The sequence below is a fragment of the Schistocerca piceifrons genome, chromosome 1 (genome assembly GCF_021461385.2).
Source record: "Schistocerca piceifrons isolate TAMUIC-IGC-003096 chromosome 1, iqSchPice1.1, whole genome shotgun sequence".
Lineage (NCBI taxonomy): Eukaryota > Metazoa > Arthropoda > Insecta > Orthoptera > Acrididae > Schistocerca > Schistocerca piceifrons.
In genome coordinates, this window is record NC_060138.1 from 304,102,538 (window position 1) to 304,122,959 (window position 20,422).

Sequence of the window (20,422 nt, forward strand, 5' to 3'; positions counted from 1 at the left end):
CATAAATTAATCGTAGCTTTCTAAAAAGAATAGTTGAATCTAATACGGTAACGGAAGCAAATGGAGAATATTTTACCTTACACAACTGCCTATATTCTTGTCAAAATAGCCACAAATAACGACAAACACTCGTTTATACTGTCATCGGTTATTACACAATGAAAATGTGATCATTATTCATCCATCGACTGTGTTTGAAATTAGCAACATCTGCAAGATTAGTATTGACGTTTCAAATACCATGGATAAGTAATTTTCACCACGTACCACCGTGTAATGATACAAAAGACAGCATGTAAGACGAATAATTTCATTCTTGTTTTTATACCCAGCTCTGCAATTTCAAAGTATTCTATACAAAAAGGTTTGACTTGCTTAAAGTAATGAAATGAATGAGTGTAAAATTGGACATCGTCTCAGTAAGTTGCTTGAAAGTAGTGCAAATCATGATGGCAATAATATTCCCCGTATCTTCCATCAGATGGCTTATTGTACGCTATCCCCACAAGTACGCAAAAATCTGAAAGAATGACAATGAACCAATATTTCTGATGTAACATAGGGGGTAGGAATGAAACATCATATTAAAATAGTGATTTAATCATCGAACTACACGAAACTAAGTTGCACGCTGCTGACCCACAAAATTTCTCTAACTTCTCTAAGTTCATATTGATCAGTTCTTCCATTATGTCTTGATTCTCAGGATATTTAGACGAAACGTCAAACTTGAGAAATTAATAAGTGTTAATGTAAAACCATTGAAGTAACTGGACCTGTATAAAGTTTCAAAGTTGACGAAATGGTAATGTTTACGTAATGCTCAATGTCATTGTAGGAACAGGTAAAACGTTTCTGCAAAAAGGTACAAGACTAGCTCGTCGGTGTTTCGCGTTAAATGATATCTGTACATCAGGAGTCTATACTCCCTAAAATGCTTTTTGATCAGAGACTGGAATAAAAAAGCATTTTACAGTATTGGATCACTGTTTGTACACGCGAGTATGTCGCAATTGGTGAGACTCCCTAAAATGTCAAAGAATTTTACGGGAAATGAAATTTCTGTTATTGTTTCAAGTAATTTTCGGAGGAGTGGCTATGCTGACATAGACATTCCATTAAATTTTAAACAAGGAAATGTAATTCTGTTCCTCATCGATATTATGCTGTAACGTAACCACAAATACATAACTACTTTCGAGTAGCCATTTTCTTAGGTGGTATCTTTGCATAATAAAAAGTGAGGGCACGAGCACCTGAGTTGGTACTTGTTTTTAATAATGCCACAAAAAGTACTTATCATTTTGATAGTAGTATGATCATGAGTGCACCTCTTAACTTGCACCTCCATGGAGTGAACGTTGAATTACATGTCACCATCATCGATCACAAAGAAATTTCATACATTGATCATAGACACTGTCAGAAGGATATCACACCTTTTCTGGGATCACACCTATTATTGATGAAAGGCCAGTTATATGGAAAGACAATAGCCAAATGTATCGCTCTCCTACTATTACAGAAGCTGTATATACGAATCCTAGGAACTATCGTAAGGGCGCGACGGTATATGGGGTACAATTAGCATAAAGTGAGCATGAACACTTCGAACACATAAAGGTAAAGGCCATTATAAACTGATAGGCGTCCCCGATATCATACATCGCTTCGATTTACTTATCTTTCACAACTTTAAGTGAGTAGAGACCCGACAATGCCATTGTGTCTGATAATGTATTATTTTCCGTCGTAAATTCCAAGTGTTGCAGGCGCAGAACCGTTACAGTGTGAGTACTTCTCAATAATGCCGGCAGAAGGCCGGGGAATCGAAAGGTATGGTAACAGCACACAGACTTTCTTTAATTATGTCTTCGAGCACTTCCTCATCACTTGTTTCGTTAAAAATAAATACATTTCATCTTAGAGCTGCCTATTACGCAGGACTGTCTATGAACATAATCGATCTTCTTGTTTGAACACTATGAATGTCTGCGTGTGCCTACAAGTAAACACCTGAAAAATGTATCAACCTAGGGTCGAACTGCTTAACTAATTTTTAAATAAATTTGAACAGAAAGAAATATGAAGACAATGATACCTTCAATCAAAGATATTAAGGAGCTTTTATCTGTCAGCATTTCTCAAATAGCAACCGTCATTAAAATAAGTGTACGATTAAACATTTCTTTATCATTGATCGAAATTTTTGGTTTGTTATTACCGTAAATAATACAGTAATGTAGCAGGTTTCGATTCCCGATACCTCCTCAGATTTTGTCTGAAGTAGAGAGGTGTAGTGCGGAGTCCACTCAGCACTTGAGAGGCCAGACGAGGAGAGCTTGAATAAAGAAGCAGCGGTATCATCAGGATTCATCCGGTAGCAGTAACTGCACGATCATAGACAACATTCGGAAAATCGGAACAGGGGTAAGGTCTAATCCGTGAATGGTGTTACGTTAACAATAGGTCAAAACTGAACCGTTGTGGAGTTACAAGAGTAAAACGACAACCAACCTGCAGCGAGGACATTGACGTACGTCGTGCAAACGCACGCGTCTGGTTGTGTCCAGTGGTTGCGGTCCTACATTTCATTGAAAATGTCAACTTTGTAGCAATGCTTGGAGGAGGAATATGCTGTAAAAGGTGTGATTTGAGAGAAAAAGGGTATTTAAAATAAGTTACTCTTTCCTTTTCCGCCTTTGGCTTAGTTCACACTTACCGACCTACTCTACTTGAGCCAACAGAAGTTCATTCGTGCGCTCTATACATCCGCGAAAATTAAAATATGGAGCCTCACAATGTCACAGGTCGACCGTCTCAGCGCTCAGTGTTTTTGCACTAAGACTTATTGTCTTAACAAATTAAAGGCGTTGCGGTACTTTTAACATTCTTTATTTAGTAGTCTAGCTTTAACCAGTGAACGCCACAGAAAATGCGAGCCTAACGTAATAAGCCATGGATAGGATTTAAAGTTTGTCAGCTTAGACTGTTCATCTGAGAACATTATCGTCGGCAAAATTAATAATAACTGCGCTCTTTAGCAGAAAAGGGGAGTTAGTTTAACTGCTCATACTTGAGCGCGCTCATAGCTTATTGGCTGTCGTTTTATGGCCGCAGTTCCACGACGGTGCAAATCCGACTTAGGATTACGTGGGGAATTTTACTCGTTTCCATGTCTCTCAGCCTTCTCTGATCTTATTATCAAATTGCTTCTCTCTAGCCTGTATACTGCAGCTATTCAGAAATTTGGTGAACAGACGTTCCATTGTTTCTCAGGTGTATATTTCTAGACTGTAACAGTACGCGGCCGAACCGGCGCCAAATACTGTGCGAAATCTGCGTGGGACTAAAGCAGGGTGACATGCGTGTGCATCAGAACAGCTAGCCATTTGTGTTGCTGGTGGGACAGAGCGCTCAGCCGCGAATCAGTGGCAGGCAGTGTCATGGCATGCCGGAGCAGGCTGATGTATCACCACGCGCCTTGCCCAATCCATTATCATCCGCACAGCAGGACAACAAGCTGACACGCGTAGCGCAGTGTAACAACAGCAGCTCCGGCCACCACTACCTCTGGAAACAACGAACGCGGCTGCTCCCACGTCATTCAGGTAGGTTACAACAGGCGTTCGTGTTTGGAGTACGAACACTAGCGCCATTTGATGTTTATCGGCACTACGCGGAGCTGATAAATAATTTCTACGAACGGTGCTGCCACCTCGGTAGTTACAAGCTTAACTGCATTATAGGTCACTCTCATTCGATAAAGAAAGCGGAAGCAACAGCGTTTTTTACTAGTTCATGTACACGAGTATTGAGTAATTTTGTTCGAGTTGGGGAAAATTTAACTCAAGAAAAGGGCAGTCGTTAAGCACAAAACGACCACTGCGATTATTTACGTTGTCGTGTTGGTATCTCAGGCACAGCAAACGGCAATGTGCATCACACAACTGTCATTCTTATTTGCGTTGAGTGAGCATTTAAAGTGGTAAGAGACATTCTCCTAAAGGAATAACACTATTTAGGAATTACAGATTTCTCTTCATTAATGATTTTTTACACCTGCGTTGTTAATTTCAATCAAAGTACTTCAACGTGGCTGTAAGACACTCACAGAGTATGAAGATAAGAAACAAATATCGTCGGATGAATATTTTATCGGATGTAGCTAAATTGATGTACAACATACACTTGCGGAACATTATTTTTCAGTGTGAAGTACTTTCCTTTCTTCAGCATGCATTGCACTTTAACTTCTTTATTTACACGTACTGCTAGTCACCAAGCGAATAAGAAGTGACAGGTCTTCTCTCAGAAGGGAATACCAAAACGAGAAGAGATAGACTAAACACTGTTAGGTGCATAAAATACAATAGCCAGTTCTCGTAAGGACTTAATGTACAAGATACTTATGCCCAATACGACTTAGCAAAAGTTGGAACCACCAAGACATGGTCCAATAGATATTTGTGGAGTAATAGGTTTGGCTCTCGTTTCCTCACTGTTTCCACTATATTTTACAGACAGCAAGAGCAACCTGTTAAACTGAAGCAGTCTGTGATTACGCAGTCGTCTCAGAAGTCTGAACCAAGAGATTACATTCGGCCAAACAGTAAGGCACTATACGTGAGGAGAAACGTTGCATCACGTATTCCTAAGGTACTTTATGTTTCGTGTATCCCCAAGAAGATGTAAAAAATGTACATAGCGCGATCAGTGCAAAGTAATAACGCACACAATTATGTTTATTGGTGCGCCAGCAGTGAGTTATTAAGTAAGGAAGAAAATGGCTGGAAGAGTATCTTATTATTACTCCAACCGAAAAATGCGCGTCACACATCACTCTTATCACGAATAAGTTACGCAACATAGGTTGACACCGCTAACGAGCAGTTGCTGAAACCCCAACACGCGCTGCAGACAGCGAGGAACTAAAGCCTAGAATACGAAAGTCTTGCATCATCTTTCTAAAGCAAAGATCAAAAACAAACCATAAATCCAAATAATTTTGGCGCTGTTTGTCGGTATAAAATTCTACGCGGAAGAATTGATGAATGTATTCAGGGGAGATTCTGTAAGACTCGGGACACATTAAAACTCTCTTCCGACTACTTTGAGGATAACATGCAGTAGAATAATAAAAAAGGCATAAATCGAAGTCTGATTGTCCAAATTCACTTTCAGAATTAACGTAGTTTCAGGTGAACAACCAAAAGAAAGTTTAAAAGAAAGCACACCTTATAGTTATTAGGTTTAAAATAGAAGAAAAAGTGAATTTGGCGCCATATTTTATGCGGAATTCGATAGAAACCCACCCTAGATGAGACATAGATGTCGAAACATGTTTTAATTTGCCACGAATTTTTCATGATCTTCCTGCTGAAACTGACTTGTGTCGGTTAAACGAATAATCTACGAATGAGAGGAGAATAACGTGAATGATGAAGAGAAATACCTCAAGCAAGTAAAAAAAAATCTTATTTTTATGTGTTTACAATAAGCGAAAAAAGAACCGAATGACGTGGAAAGTGAAATGTAACATGGTAATTATCAATACACGAGCATCAAATTTCTAAATGTGTGCCGATATGACAGTGAAGAAAAAGGGACACTACGAAGAAAAAATGGTTATGTAAAGCATTACGGGCGGAAATGTCAGAGGGATTTCTCTTTAAAACCAAACGTGTCGTCCTCATCTGTGGAGGAGATTTTCAGGGGCATCGTAGCTTCTTATAGTGTCCGATTCACACTCTAGCTTGCTACTGACTGCAGCAAAATTATAACGAGAATTTTGCAAGACTGATGAAGAACGGCTAGAAGAGCTCGAGAGCAACTTTAGAAGAGGAGAGGTTAACAGATCACCTTTTGCGGAATACGCATTGGAATCAGGAGACATTGACATTCGCACCTGTAGAACTCAACTCTCAAACGATTTTAGTAGGAATGGGAGGATGTGAAATTGTATGACATCTGAATCCTGGCGCTGGAGAAAATACGTAACGGTTTTCCACCATAGGGTGACAGCAACAATGGACGACGGCGACCGACAACGGCCAACTGCGCTCGGATATTCAAAGCATGTGACGTCAGCCACTGCACGGGAGCACGCATAAACGGGATTTTGATGCACTTACTTGCGAGCCAGGATATGAACCGCACACTCAAATAAGCTACAATCAACCATGAAAATTTCCTCCGTAGATGGGGACCGAACTTACGCTTTTACTGTGGAGAACCACCCGGCCACGGCCAAATAGAGCGGAATATTTTATTAATTATAATTATCATTACACCCTCTAGGAATTATTAGTCGTTATTCATGAGGAAATTTTATGAAAAACTCTTTCCCAACTTAATTTCGTCTCTTGCTCCAAATATTCGCTACAGCTAAGTTATAAGATCACTTCTCTTTTATATAACGTTAGTTGCTGCGGAGAAACAACGATAATTATGCAATAAGACTTAAAATGTTGTCGCGAAAGCAGAGCAAACAATAACCGACACCCTAAAATAGTAAATAATACTCTCGCATTACCAGTTATCGGTGAAAAAGACAGTAATCGCTTTGTTTTCAATGCATTTACACGTACTTCCATCCATAGTCCGTGTTGAAGAGACTATAATAGCTGTGATATATTATTATTTTATGGCACTCTGAAGCCAATTGCCTGCTACGGTTGTGGTTCGATGCATCGATGTTTAGGGTGATTAGGTGTACGAAATAATTGGATTAAATTTTCTTGCAGGTTAATTAAACGCATTAGCACTATTTAACGATTAACGGTCAATAGCAGAAATTTTAAATTTGGTCGCAAATAAATGTACTCTACGTGTATTCACTTCGAGTTAATGATCGTAGTACTTTTAGATTCTGGATCGTAAACATTAAATACTACGTGCAACTTCGGCACATATGAACAGATAAACTTCGCCTACTTGATCAGCATGCGCCGGGGCAGCACAAGGCGATTTCCTCCTGTATCATGGAAGAAGGTAAATTATCTATCAATGTTAGTTGATACGGCCTCAAAATTGGTTGACAATCTTACCAAATATTTTATACTTTGTAGTTTTCACGAACAACATACCGCTCAGATATGACATCACACTGTCGTGTTAAAACTATAGCAAGCCACCGATTTTTAACTCAATAAAGGATACACCAAGACAGAATGTTTCATAATAATTTGTTTCAGAAAAATTATCTCAGATACCTAAGAACGTCAGTCTACGATGTAAATTGTCGAAGAGATTCATATTTCTTATTTTTCAGATTCCTAATATGCTTAATGATGGATGTCAGAACATCATTTCGTGATATTGCGTCATAATTTATTGATGTCATTTTCATAAAATATATTTTTTTCCATTAAAAGTTTCATTAATTTTCATAAATCGAGACATCACAGCAGTGAGTCTGTTTACTGTGGGACAAAACTCCATGTAACGAAAGAAGTACGCTCCGAAAAAGCATTGAAATAATCTCACTATTTCAGCATAAAAATTGCTTCGGGTTGTCTTATATTAATGCAATTTTGTCTTTTTCTTCCAATAATATAATTATCTCGGAATAGCAGTATTTTTTGTATTGTACCCTGCGCAAGTTGGAAGATACAGTAATCACTTGCACGTCTTCATTGCCCAGTGAAGTTAATTGTTGTAACTATTGTAAATAAAACAGTAATACAAAAGAAATAATAATAAAATTCAATCCGAAAGAAATGAGGAGAAATGCCACATGCATTTTTTCGAGAGAACATTGCAGTTTGACCGGAAAGCCTGCGTAAAAGTTTAAACGGTAAATAATAGTCGACTTCGTCAACAAATTCTTAATCCCTACGATAAATTAAGCACCGACGCACGTTTTATCTGCAACACCATAAACAGGAAATGAGTAGCCATGTTTTGATATAGCTGAAGATGTTACCAAGGAGACAGAGATCGATAAGAAGTTGTAGTGTAAAATTATCTCAAATTTATTACATTTCAGATGTTTGCGATTGTCTGCTGTAGCATATTATGATTACGTCAGTGTCATTATTACTTTTTCGGTCCCTCCCCTCACTGTTTTCAATTTTATCAACATATACTGAATGAAGGCGCTAAGTAGAAGGCGTTAAGTAGAAGGCAAAGTCACCATTCATATAATGGATTATGATTGGCTGGTACGTGTATGTAAAGGCATCATGTTGGATGACTTCGATGCAGCGGGATAAGTTTCGTACTCCAATCTTCCCTTTCCGTAACATTTGGTGGCGTAATTGCTTGAAGGTCGCTTGGCGGTTCACGGAGAGGAAGCAGATGAATGGCAGCGAACTCTTTGTAATTTATAGATGGCCCTCTTGCGGCCCATTCGCTCTTACTCTCGAAGGCGCCGGCGATTCTGCCGGTCCTCCTCCTCCTCTCCGTCCTGGCCCTAGTTCCACTCTTTCCATCTTTTTGGTTTCTTTTCTTTTTACTCGCGCGCGGCGTTACTGCAGGCAACTTTATGGCAGCGCCAGCAGCGCAGTGGCACCGCGCCAGCTGGCGCCCCTGCGTGCCAGGCAACCCGCGGGGCTGGCGGCCCACCCTTCCGTTTCCTAACGGCGAATAGCTGCTCAAGGCGTCTCCGTATTTCCCACTGATTTCCACCACAATATTAGGTAAGCGCACTTACTTATGACGGGTTCTTCAGATGTGAGAGGTCGTAAACCATTTTATTTGATCGCGTTCACGGTTCGTACCTCATGTCACTGACTCATTGAATATATTGAATGGAGGATGTAGTGTTGACATTTCATGATATCTATCTCATGGTTCTGTCTACTGCAGATAGTTGACCTTCCTACGTACAGAATTGTCTGTGTTGTTCTTGTGTCTGGATAAAGATTGGAATGCAAGAAGGTCAAGTTAAATATTAAATAAGCAAAGACGATATCGATGTAAAGCATAATCAGTCTGAGCATATGCCTTATAAGCCAAAGCTAACAGTGCGTGATACTTCCGCTTCATGCTTCATGGAGAATGTAGTGTTATTGTGTTATCTACTAAGTATAAACTAACTCAAAGATTATCATGTAGTTTGCCTAAGATCATTGATGAGGTTAATAACTGAATCTATCAGAGTGTCATTTTTGTAGACAAATTCCTAATTCAATTACAGTTGAAGGTGCTTGGTCACAAGTTAACTGCGCAATTCATAGCAAAAGACTAACAAAATTTGTATAGGCGATTAGAAAAAAAAGTAAATCAAGTGACGTAGCAGCTAAAATGGGAGTATTTGAAGTATCTGTTATGTTGTAGCATGGTGATTCGGAAAGACAATGTTCTGTACATGAACTCCTTATCTTTATTCGGAATACCGTATTGAGTTACAATGGAGAAAATTAATAAAACATAGCGAAGTAAAGTAGACGGATGCAAATCAAATTCGGAACAATTTAACTGCAAATGATTAGACAATTGGGATAAGCTAAGAATAATGTTGCTGCTCTCAGTTGACAGGAACAATATATAGCATATGTCCTGTGTTTTTAAAGAAGAATCTCATTTCGTATCAGTCTTTAATTGAAATCAAGAAGAACCTACTTTTTCTATAAAGAAATCTTGATGTGGAAGACGCGTATTTCAGTAAAAGGGTAAAAGAAAAAATATAATAAAATATACAGAAAAATTGAACGCAGCGAGGAGACAGGTCTGACGAAACGTAATTCGAGAGACGTTAGTAGTACGCTCTTAATAAAACGTGCTGTGGAAGTCATGTATAACATTATAATTTAACGTTGGTTGATAGGGAGTAACTGAAAAATTGATACACGGAGAGCCAAAACTGAAGAATAAATATCAGTACAAATGCATACAGAGAAAACGTGGCAGAGTTCACCCAAAACAGCTAGGCTTCGATAAATGTATCTTTGTGATACGTTCTGAAATTAAAGAACTACTAGTGAGTAGGAATCATATTTGTTACAATTACTCAGCTACCCAGAAATATAAAATATTAATTTTGACACTGATTACTAAACAATATTCTTGAAAGACATATTAGGACTATTAAAAATCATTTCTCTGGAAATTTCGATAACCACCAAGGCAATAGTAATAATGTACCATCACTAAAAAAAGTGAATAAACGATATGCAAACCTATTACGGCACTGCGAAGTTTCCAGGTGTTCTGATCAGGGCAGCTAGAAACAATTCTCTGACGGAAATGTCTTCCTTAGCAACGATTATATAGGTATAAACCTTATTTTCTAAATTTTCACAAAGTATTAAGTTGACTTGTATGATACAGTAACAAACAGCGGTGAATACATCTCCCCAACCACTCATTTTAACAGTTTGCGGACCATCGGCAGCGTGCAGCCTGTCTCCCTTGAGAGTTAACGATTTTACGTTTATCCACATTCCGTACTTCTCGCTCAGTATCTAGGAGCTTAAAAGAAGTGACAAGCACAATAACAACATTTCCGCCATTACATAAGTACTCTTTTATTTAACTCATGTCTATTCAACGGTGGAGAACAGTAGTCTGCAGAGACGTAATTAAATATTTAGTTACTATCCATGTTCCTTCAGTATTCAGCCTTCTACCAGCACCCCACATCATGTCCAGCAAATAATGTGACCAACTACTCGTACACTGCAGTAAAGATACAATTTCTTTAAGTACACAACATAAATAACACAGAAATATTTAAAAAACCACATTCATGTTAACGATAGTAGGTGACTAGATACTACACAAAAATTACCACGACATAAATTATCACAGCACAAACAATAATAACATTAATGTTTAGCACAATGACTAGAGGAGGATCTACGAGTATTATGGCAATAATAATATCAGATAATACCAGATCTTAGCTAACAAAGCACATCACATAAAATAATATCCTAAAAGCTAAGTTCCATAATATTGGAGACGAATTACCAGCAAACATATAACATTTTCATATATGGTACACAGACATGCAGACATACTATTAAGTGATATTGATACACTCTTTTTTTCAACGTACACCAAAAATAGTTTCATTTCACCATCATATTTCCACTTTATATCCACAAATTGACTCTCCCGTTTTTGTCTATCTCTTTGTTGCTCTGTTTATCTGATTATTATTGCTAGTGTTAGGGCAGATGTGATATTTTACGGGTCTTCATTAACAATACCCGATATTTGGTATAACTAATAAAGCATCTCATTGAAATACTGCAGAATAAATGAAATAGGCCTAATGTTTCCAAACATGCTCCCTATCATCACAATAAAGAAAGAACTACCCTGAGACTTTTCAAATTTCAGATTAACTCGTTATTCAATTTCTTAAATTGGCATCAGTGAAAGCAACGTTTTACGTCATACAAAATTCTAATTTCAGCGTCATAATTCTCTTCATATGTAGATTTAAATGTTAAAAAACTATGATAATATATTTTTAAAAAAGTTATATACCTTAGTGCAATACTATGTAGGTACAGTGAATTATTTCAAAGCTTCAGTTTCACATGAAACAATCTCAAACATATGCTGCTAGTTTGCAGCAAAATTTGACCAAATAATCTGGTCACAAACTAATTAAATATGACTAAGAAATAGTTCGTTGCTCATTAATTGTTTTGGTAATGATAAATTATACATGCTAATAAGACAGCATCCCTGTAACTACAATATACTCAATATCTTTGGGAATGGTGGCGGGGCAGTGTAGGCCGATTCTACGCTACTTCCAGTCGTGGAACAATTACCGTTTGCACGTATTCAAAGATGTCGTTGCCAGTAAATCACATTTTCAACTTATGTTGTTGTAGTAAGCCAAATAAAACTTTACGAAATAAAGCTATAGCACATCTTAGTGACAGTCTCTTAGAAAACTGCATTTGCACCCCAACTGCGTGCTCTGTGATCTGATATTAGAGAAGTGTGCTGTAAACAACAGTTCTGCCATTTGTAATCAATCTTCAGCGACAGCTTGTGTGTTGGCATACTGCTTGTGGTCATGGAGTTACAGTGTGTGGCCCGACTTAAGACGCTTATTCCTCTTGTTCCACAACTGGCCCACGCTCTCCCTTACTATCCTCCTTCTACGCCTATTCTCATCAGTTTGCCCATAGGTGCAGCCGTTGTCGTGTGTTCATGTACGAGTGCCGAGGAGTCAAACGGTATCAGAAAAATCTGTACTTCGTTTGTTGCTTCTTGCTCTTAAAAGCGGAAGTATTTTCTAAACTCCAACAATTACAATTACGCCGCCAAAGTAAATATGAAATCAGTCTTTCGTTACATATGCGAATAGTACATTGAACTTACATCTTACGTAGGCCTAAGATAACTGGTCTTCTGCTGGAATGAGCCCATTAGACAGAAAAATCGTTGTGTCACGTGTTAGCGTCGGTGGGTTGAAGGTATGGAGACACGTCACAGATGCACAAGTATTTGTTAGTTTCCCTCTAAGATACGTGATTCAATCTCAGTTAAATCTCTTAAACATTAACGTGGAAGATCGATGCTTCAAATAATTTCTGTAAATAACAAATATACGTGCTGAATAACATTTCAGAATTAAAAATTACACTATTACTGGGACAGTAATAAAGTTTTAATTACCACTTCGAATAAACAAAAGTACTATATATTAAAGTACGTAATTATTTTTTTATCGTTTACAGGTACGTGTCTGCAGTCCGGTACACTGGTACACATTGAACTCCGTGTGCCATAGTACCGCGTGTTCCGGAAGAGAAGACAAAACGAAGTGGAAAATCCCGTTGATAAACTGTAGCATCGTGTGGTAGATCGTTTTCGGCAGCAGTGGAAATATTGTAGCTGCATGAGGCCAAACCAAATCGTTAAAGAAATCACCTAGGTTTGCGTGACGTAGATACAATATTTCCGCTCCTATCAAAACCGAATTACCGCACGATACCCCAATTCGTCGACGGTATGAGCCATTCTGTTTCGGCTCCTCTAGTGACGTTCTAGGCTCCTGTAGCGTTGGAATTTCATTCTGTATCAGAATTGCGGACATGCACCTGCAAACGAATAAAAGGAAATAGTTACGTGACTTCATTTTTTAGGTGACAGTTACATCTTTATCACTAGCCCTCGTATGAACGAGAAGATTGTGAAGAAATTCAACATGAATTTGTGACTAATTTCATCAAAGCCGCAAGTGTGTTTCTTTGTAATCATAACACACAGAAGGGATAAATACTAAAGCTTTCTTCTCATAACGAAACGTAATCTTCTCATCTGAAGGAACAGTTACGCGCATTCTCATTTGCGATACTGAAATTGTGTAACGAATCAACGTCCTGAAGTGCTGACAGTAAAGAAGACAATGAGTTCCCATTTCAGGCAACGGCTGCACCTTAAGCGCAACTTTGCATCATTAATACTGCCCTCATATGAGCTATTCTATACAAGCTGACTACCAGTCTTATACCGGTAACTTCCTATTTGCAAAAAAGGAAAATAGTGAAGAAATTATTCAGTACCCTATTTTGACAAAAATATTTCTGTGGTACAAAATTTCGCCTTCGCTGCTTACTTTATGAACTACAAATTCATTAGTTTCTACACTAGAATAATCGTTCTTGAAAACTCATATCTTTGGTTTAAAATATCGGTAGCGCTTAGTGTATCGTGCTTAGCTCAAGCAACAAAGAGAGAGATAGGCCTAGATATAGAGAAAAAGGATTTTCCAACATGTTTCCAATGCTCAGCCAAGTTTCTATCATTCTCTTGTACCACGACAGGTAACTAAATGAAAAAGTGAACAGCGAATAACGCAACTTGAGACACGTCTCGACAGTTGCGCTGTAGAAATTTCTCTTTAAAAATAATGCTGATGAGAAGATATGCTTATTGAGAACTTTTCTTTATAAATATAAGCTTCCCATGCAGCATTCTGTAAATAGTAATATACGAAACAATATTATTAAGAATAATTTCAATATATACCATTAAACAATTGTATGGTAGATTAACAGGGATATAGTAACTGACTTCATTGCCAGGCAGAATGAATATTAGGGGAACACGCTACCAACAGCCGTGCAACCGGAAACAATAACAGTGGACGCCTTGCTATTGGCAAGAACCAATTAGAGTCAACCGCGATTACCAAGCTTTCTCCGTCTCTCCGCACGGCAAATATTTTTGTTTGACTCTCAGAAACGCAGAAGTCAAATTTCATTTCCCTGTTAATTACTTTATTGCTACATTTATACCAATATTAACATGGTAGTCACTTCCATACGCAACTCAGTCCACATTAAAGACGACATAGACACGACACAGCTGCTTACCTTGAAAGATCATGTTTCGAAATTGAAAGTGCATTGTGTTGTTCTTTGTCTATTCCCTAACATCGAACCTTGGTGGATGGGTAGTTTACTCTTACGCACTATTGCACATTCTGCTGGTGCTGTGATCTCTATCCTTAGTTCTGATTGGTCCCTGGCTCCTGCCTGTGAGAGGCCGCACAGGGACTTCGTTGTACCGTATTAGTAGCCGAGGTCATTAGCTCGTGGGGAGGGTGCGGATCAGGGGAAAGGAATGAAACGAAGACTCGCGGAGAGCACTTCGCGAACCGGCTCTGCTCTCTTATATATTGCCACTGAAGTCGTGGGATGAATGCAGTCCTTTCCTAAAACTGCACTTATTGTGTCGGTGTTCTGTAACAAGATTTTTGCGCGGCGCAGCTTTTTTTTCTATTGGACATAAAGAAAACTTCTGTGGAGTGAGATTAAATTCCACAATTATCGAAGTTCACACTAATAAGAAGCCGGAAAGCTTAAACCTTGAGAATGGTGATGATGGAGTGTCACGTAAAAAGTCGTCTGAATGTAGCTATCAGCAATGAAACAGGGCAAAGACTTGACAGTGTATCAGAGAACATTAAATTAGATAATGAAACGGCGCAGTGAGTATACGGATGTTATTGTCCAACGCTCCAAGTAAGGAAAGGTAAGGAGAAAATATTATCGACTACGCTGAAGTTGGGAGGATCGTATTCAAGACTATTCGAAACTCGGTACAGCAAATACTCATGCATTATAAGCAGGGGGCTAACAATGTACCAACCGTTGGGAATCAAAACGGAGGGAACTTTCACGAAGTGCTATCCGCCAGCCTTCAGGGAGTTGGGATCTGGTGGGTACCATGAGGTGCGTCCTCTACTATTAGACGAGCTCTATCTCGACCTCGACCTCGACATCGTTCCCGTCCTGCAAGTGAGTGGACGTGAGAACCGTCGTCGTGTTGGAGGAGGCAGTCGGCATCGGCGGCGGTTGGTTCTCGTCGTCCTTGAAGCAAGCCGACTCGAGGTGCTTGTTGAGGTAGGACTTGAGCGCGAACGTCTTGTGGCAGCGCGAGCAGGCGAAGTTCTTGTCCTGCGAGTGCGTCTGCATGTGGGCGCGCAGGTTGGAGCGGTCGGCGAACGCCTTGCCGCAGTGCGCGCAGCCGAAGGGCTTCTCTCCGGTGTGCGAGCGCAGGTGCCCCTGCAGCAGCCACGGCCGCGAGAAGAGCTTCCCGCAGACGCCGCACGCGTGCGACAGCTTGTGCGTGAGCAGGTGCATGGCGAGCGCCGGCATGCTCACGTACGCCTTGCCGCACGTCACGCACTTGCGCGCCGCCTGCGAGTCGAGCGAGCGGTGCGTCTGCTTGTGCCGCGACAGGTTGGACGACGTGGCGTACTGCTTGCCGCACTCGCTGCAGACGTACTTGCCGCCGCCCGCCTTGCCGCCGGCGCCAGCGGGGGCGGTGCCTGCGGCGCCGTCTTGCGGCTGCCCCTGGGTGCCCTCCGCCAGCACGACGACGGCGCCGCCGCCGATGCCCGGCGGCGCCGCCTCCTGTTCGCCGGGAGACGCGACCGCCGCAGCCTCGCACGACGCCGCCGCCGCTGCCGCCGCCGCCGCCTGTACGGCTGCCGTGCTCACGATCACCGGAGTCGCCGCCGACGTCACCGTCTGTGTCTGCGTCTGCGGCTGCGTCTGCGTCGTGGTCGTCGCGGTGTGCGCGGGCACCGTTTCCGTCACAGCCACCACCGCCGCCGTCACCACCGGTTTGTTGACCTTTCTGTTCTTCGTGCGCCCGTCGGCCGCCATCAAAGCGTCGTAGGTATATATCACAGATGTCTTCTGCGCCGGTGGAGGAATCACAGTCGCCACCTACAAAAAAAAATTGTATATGGAGTCCAGGTGCCATCTTTCCTTAAATAACAAAAAACACAGACATCTACTTTCTTATTCATGGTCACCTTGATCGTATGGGATGGATCAAATGTTTTGCAGCAGCATCATAATCAGTATCTACACTACTGGCCATTAAAATTGTTACACCAAGAAGAAATGCAGATGATAAACGGGTATTCATTGGACAAATATATTATAATAGAACTGACATGTGATTACATTTTCACGCAATTTCGGTGCTTAGATCCGGAAAAATCAGTTCCCAGAACAACCACCTCTGGTCGTAAAACGCCTGGGCATTGAGTCAAACAGAGATTGGATGGCGTGTGCAGGTACAGCTGCCCATGCATCTTCAAGACGATACCACAGTTCATCAAGAGTAGTGACTGGCGTATTGTGACGAGCCAGTAGCTGGGCCACCATTGACCAGACGTTTTCAGTTGGTCAGAGATCTGGAGAATGTGCTGGCCAGGGCAGCAGTCGAACATTTTCTGTATCCAGAAAGGCCCGTACAGGACCTGCAACATGCCGTCGTGCATTATCCTGCAGAAATGTAGGATTTCGCGGGGATCGAATGAAGGGTAAAGCCGCGGGTCGCAGGACCTGCAACATGCCGTCGTGCATTATCCTGCAGAAATGTAGGATTTCGCGGGGATCGAATGAAGGGTAAAGCCGCGGGTCGTAACACATCTGAAATGTAACGTCCACCGTTCAAAGTGCCGTCAATGCGAACAAGAGTCGACCGAGACGTGTAACCGATGGCACCCCATACCATCACGCCGGCTGATACGCCGGTATGGCGATGACGAATACACGTTTCCAATGTGCGTTCACCGCGATGTCGCCAAACACTGATGCGACCATCATGACACTGTAAACAGAACCCGGAATCATCCGAAAAACTGACGTTTTACCATTCGTGCACCCAGGTTCATCGTTGAGTACACCATCGCAGGCGTCAAGGGTAACCGCAGCCATGGTCTCCGAGCTGATAGTCCATGCTGCTGCAAACGTCGGCAAACTGTTCGTGCAGATGGTTGTTGTCTTGCAAACGTCCCCAACTGTTGACTCAGGGATCGAGACGTGGCTGCACTATCAGTTATAGCCACGCGGATAAGATGCCTGTCATCTCGACTGCTAATGATAGGAGGCCGTTGGGATCCAGCACGGCGTTCCGTATTACCCTCCTGAACCCACCGATTCCATATTATGCTGACAGTCGTTGGATCTCGACCAACGCGAGCAGCAATGTCGCGATACGATAAACCACAATCGCGATAGTCTACAATCCGACCCTTATCAAAGTCGGAAACGTGATGCTACGCATTTCTCCTCCTTACACAAGGCATCACAACAATGTTTCACGAGGCAACGCCGGTAAACTGCTGTTTGTGTATGAGAAATCGGTTGCAAACATTCCTCATGTAAGCACGTTATAGGTGTCGCCACCGGCGCTAACCTTGTGTGAATGCTCTGAAAAGCTAATCTTCTGCATATCACAGCTTCTTCTTCCTGTCGGTTAAATTTCGAGTCTGTAGCACGTCATCTTCGTGGTGTTGCGATTTTAATGGCCAGTAGTGCAGATATACAAAAAAGTCACACCACGAAAAATTATCCTTATCGGTAGAAGCGATATACATATACAGATTAACAAATGATTACATTTTCTGGAAAGTTGGATGATTTGTTCAAGAAAAGATATTCAAAAATTGAGCTAGTTCTATAAGGGTTCCGTTTTGGGAGTGAGATACAGAAACCTACAAGTGTGACAAAGCTACAGAATAACAGTATAATATAACGTTCATCTGAAACGTTCGGCGAATTTATCACTTACCAGACATATTAACAATTTGCTCATTCATGTACTCATGGAACGACACAAACAATAGCTGGCATTTATTTGTAGCAGTGCTAAGCGTAGAGCTTCGGGTTAAAGTTTAGTGCAGCGAAGCTTTAACACTAATTGTAGAATGTGGAGACTAAGAAGTATATTTCGTTTTTAAGAGTATAAATAACAGAATCCACTAACAGAAAATGAGTTTAAGAATGGCTAAAATTCTTTTAGGTAGGAAAGAAATCTGATGGAACTTGTGATCAGTTGTCAACAAGCATAACCAAAAACTGGTAATTCAACAGGGGATGGCAAGTTTCTGCAAAAGGTTGAGCATTAATGACGACTAATAGCGACACAGTTAGTAACTCTCTATTCTGCATGACGTCACAGCTCGCCTTTTAGTTCGATTTAAGGCTTCGCTGATTTTATACAATATTTATTTTTTAATCTTTCACTGAAACGCTGTTAAAATTTTCTCTTCCTTCTTAATTACGTTATGAGGCCGTCGAGAAAAGTTTTACTTTCATTTTAGCTTCACCGATCTTTGTTGAAACACTTGTGGAAGCTTGATTGACTTGTGGTACAAATCGTTACTACAACTGGTAGGAACAGCTGCCACGAGTTTGACTTTCACTCTAATTTGAAATAAACATGGGTACGTAGCGTAGCTGTTTGAGTCACATTTCGAAAGGCGTCCAAATTTACGTGGCGTCATACTTCGATCGAGTTTAGGAGATACTTTCAATGCCGATTTCGGGCAACTTCATAAATGGCTACTCTATCCTGAGCAAGCTTCTTCGTCTCCCAGTACTTACTGCAACCTACATCCTTCTGAATCTGCTTAGTGTATTGATCTCTTGGTCTCCCCCTACGATTTTTACCCTCCACGCTGCCCTCCAACACTAAATTTGTGATCCCTTGATGCCTCAGAACATGTCCTACCAACCGGTTCCTTCTTCTTGTCAAGTTGTGCCACAAACATCTCTTCTCCCAAATTCTATTCAATACCTCCTCATTAGTTATGTGATCTACCCATCTAATCTTCAGCATTCCTCTGTAGCACCACATTTCGAAATCTTCTATTCTCATCTTGTCCAAACTATTTATCGTCCATGTCTCACTTCCATACATGGCTACACTTCATACAAATACTTTCAGAAATGACTTCCTGACACTTAAATCTATACTCGATGTTAACAAATTTCTCTTCTTCAGAAACGCTTCCCATGCCATTGCCAGTCTACATTTTATATCTTCTCTACTTCGACCATCTGATAAATGTTGCTAAAACTCTATTGTGAGCAATGAAGTTTAAGTTGTGTACATGCACATTTCAACTAATTTTTTAACAACAGTTGAAGAAACGAAATGGTAGTGACGACTGTCAGCCCAGGGATAAAGATCAAGCGGGTTCAACTAAAGCGGAGCAGAGGAGAGGGGTGTGGCGCTCACCTGCTGGTGGTGGTGCTCGTGGTGGTGCTGGTGATGGGTGGGCGGTGGCTGCTGCGGCTGCGGGGGCGGCGGCTCGGTGTGCACCACCTGGACAGGGCCGGGGGACGGCACCTGCGGGGGCGGGTTGTTCTCGGCGTCGGACGAGTACTCGGACGTGGGCGGCGTGAGCGAGGGCGGCGGCGGCGGCGGCGGCTGCGGCACCGGCTCGTAGTAGCAGTCCGGCGGAGGCGCGCCCTCCTCCACGTGCTCCACGTGCACGACCTCGTGGACCACCTCGTGCACCTGCATCTGCATCTGCATCTGCATCTGCATCTGCAGCGGCACCGGCACCGGCTGTGGCTCGTGGATCAGCAGCTCGTGCGGATGCTGCTGCTCGTCCGTCACCTGGTACAGTATCTGTCGGCAACCGCGAAAACTGCGTTATCACAATCATCGATTTAACGCAAAATGACGACAGTTTATGCTAAGAGCTCTTAATTGTTTTCTTCCCATTGTTGTGAACGTTAGCTCACCGGAACTTTCGCGGGTCAATGGTTCAAATGGCTCTGAGCACTATGGGACTTAACTTCTGAGGTCATCAGTCTCCTAGAACTTCGAACTACTTAAACCTAACTAACCGAAGGACAGCACACACATCCATGCCCGAGGCAGGATTCGAACCTGCGACCGTAGCGGTTGCGCGGTTCCAGACTGTGGTGCCTAGAACCGCTCGGCCACTCCGGTCGGCTTTCGCGGGTCAACCGAAATGTTTGATCTCGTATAAATTGTCACTAGACTTGGGTTAATTTTCTTACTTAAACTTTATATTCCGTATCTGTAAATATTTCTGAACGTAACTGACTACCAAGAAACTGTTTTTATGTTAATATGTCTTTATTATTCATATCGATCCATTTCGTAATACCGATCTTGAACATGAAAATTAGTAAGCACAGCCGACCGGAGTGACCGAGCA

At 41.4% G+C, this 20,422-nt stretch overlaps 1 protein-coding gene across 1 annotated transcript in view; it reads right to left on the reverse strand.

Moving 5' to 3' along the window:
- Positions 1–15,170: 15,170 nt before the first annotated feature.
- The window catches only part of LOC124714029 (transcriptional repressor scratch 2-like), a 32,676-nt gene continuing 27,424 nt past the window's right edge, over positions 15,171–20,422 (reverse strand). The window contains exons 5-7 of the mRNA XM_047242991.1: positions 19,552–19,704; positions 16,026–16,127; positions 15,171–15,773 (exon numbers count right to left, since the gene is read on the reverse strand). Of these exons, the coding sequence (XP_047098947.1) occupies positions 15,171–15,773; positions 16,026–16,127; positions 19,552–19,704 (858 nt within the window). The remainder of the gene's footprint in view (positions 15,774–16,025; positions 16,128–19,551; positions 19,705–20,422) is intronic.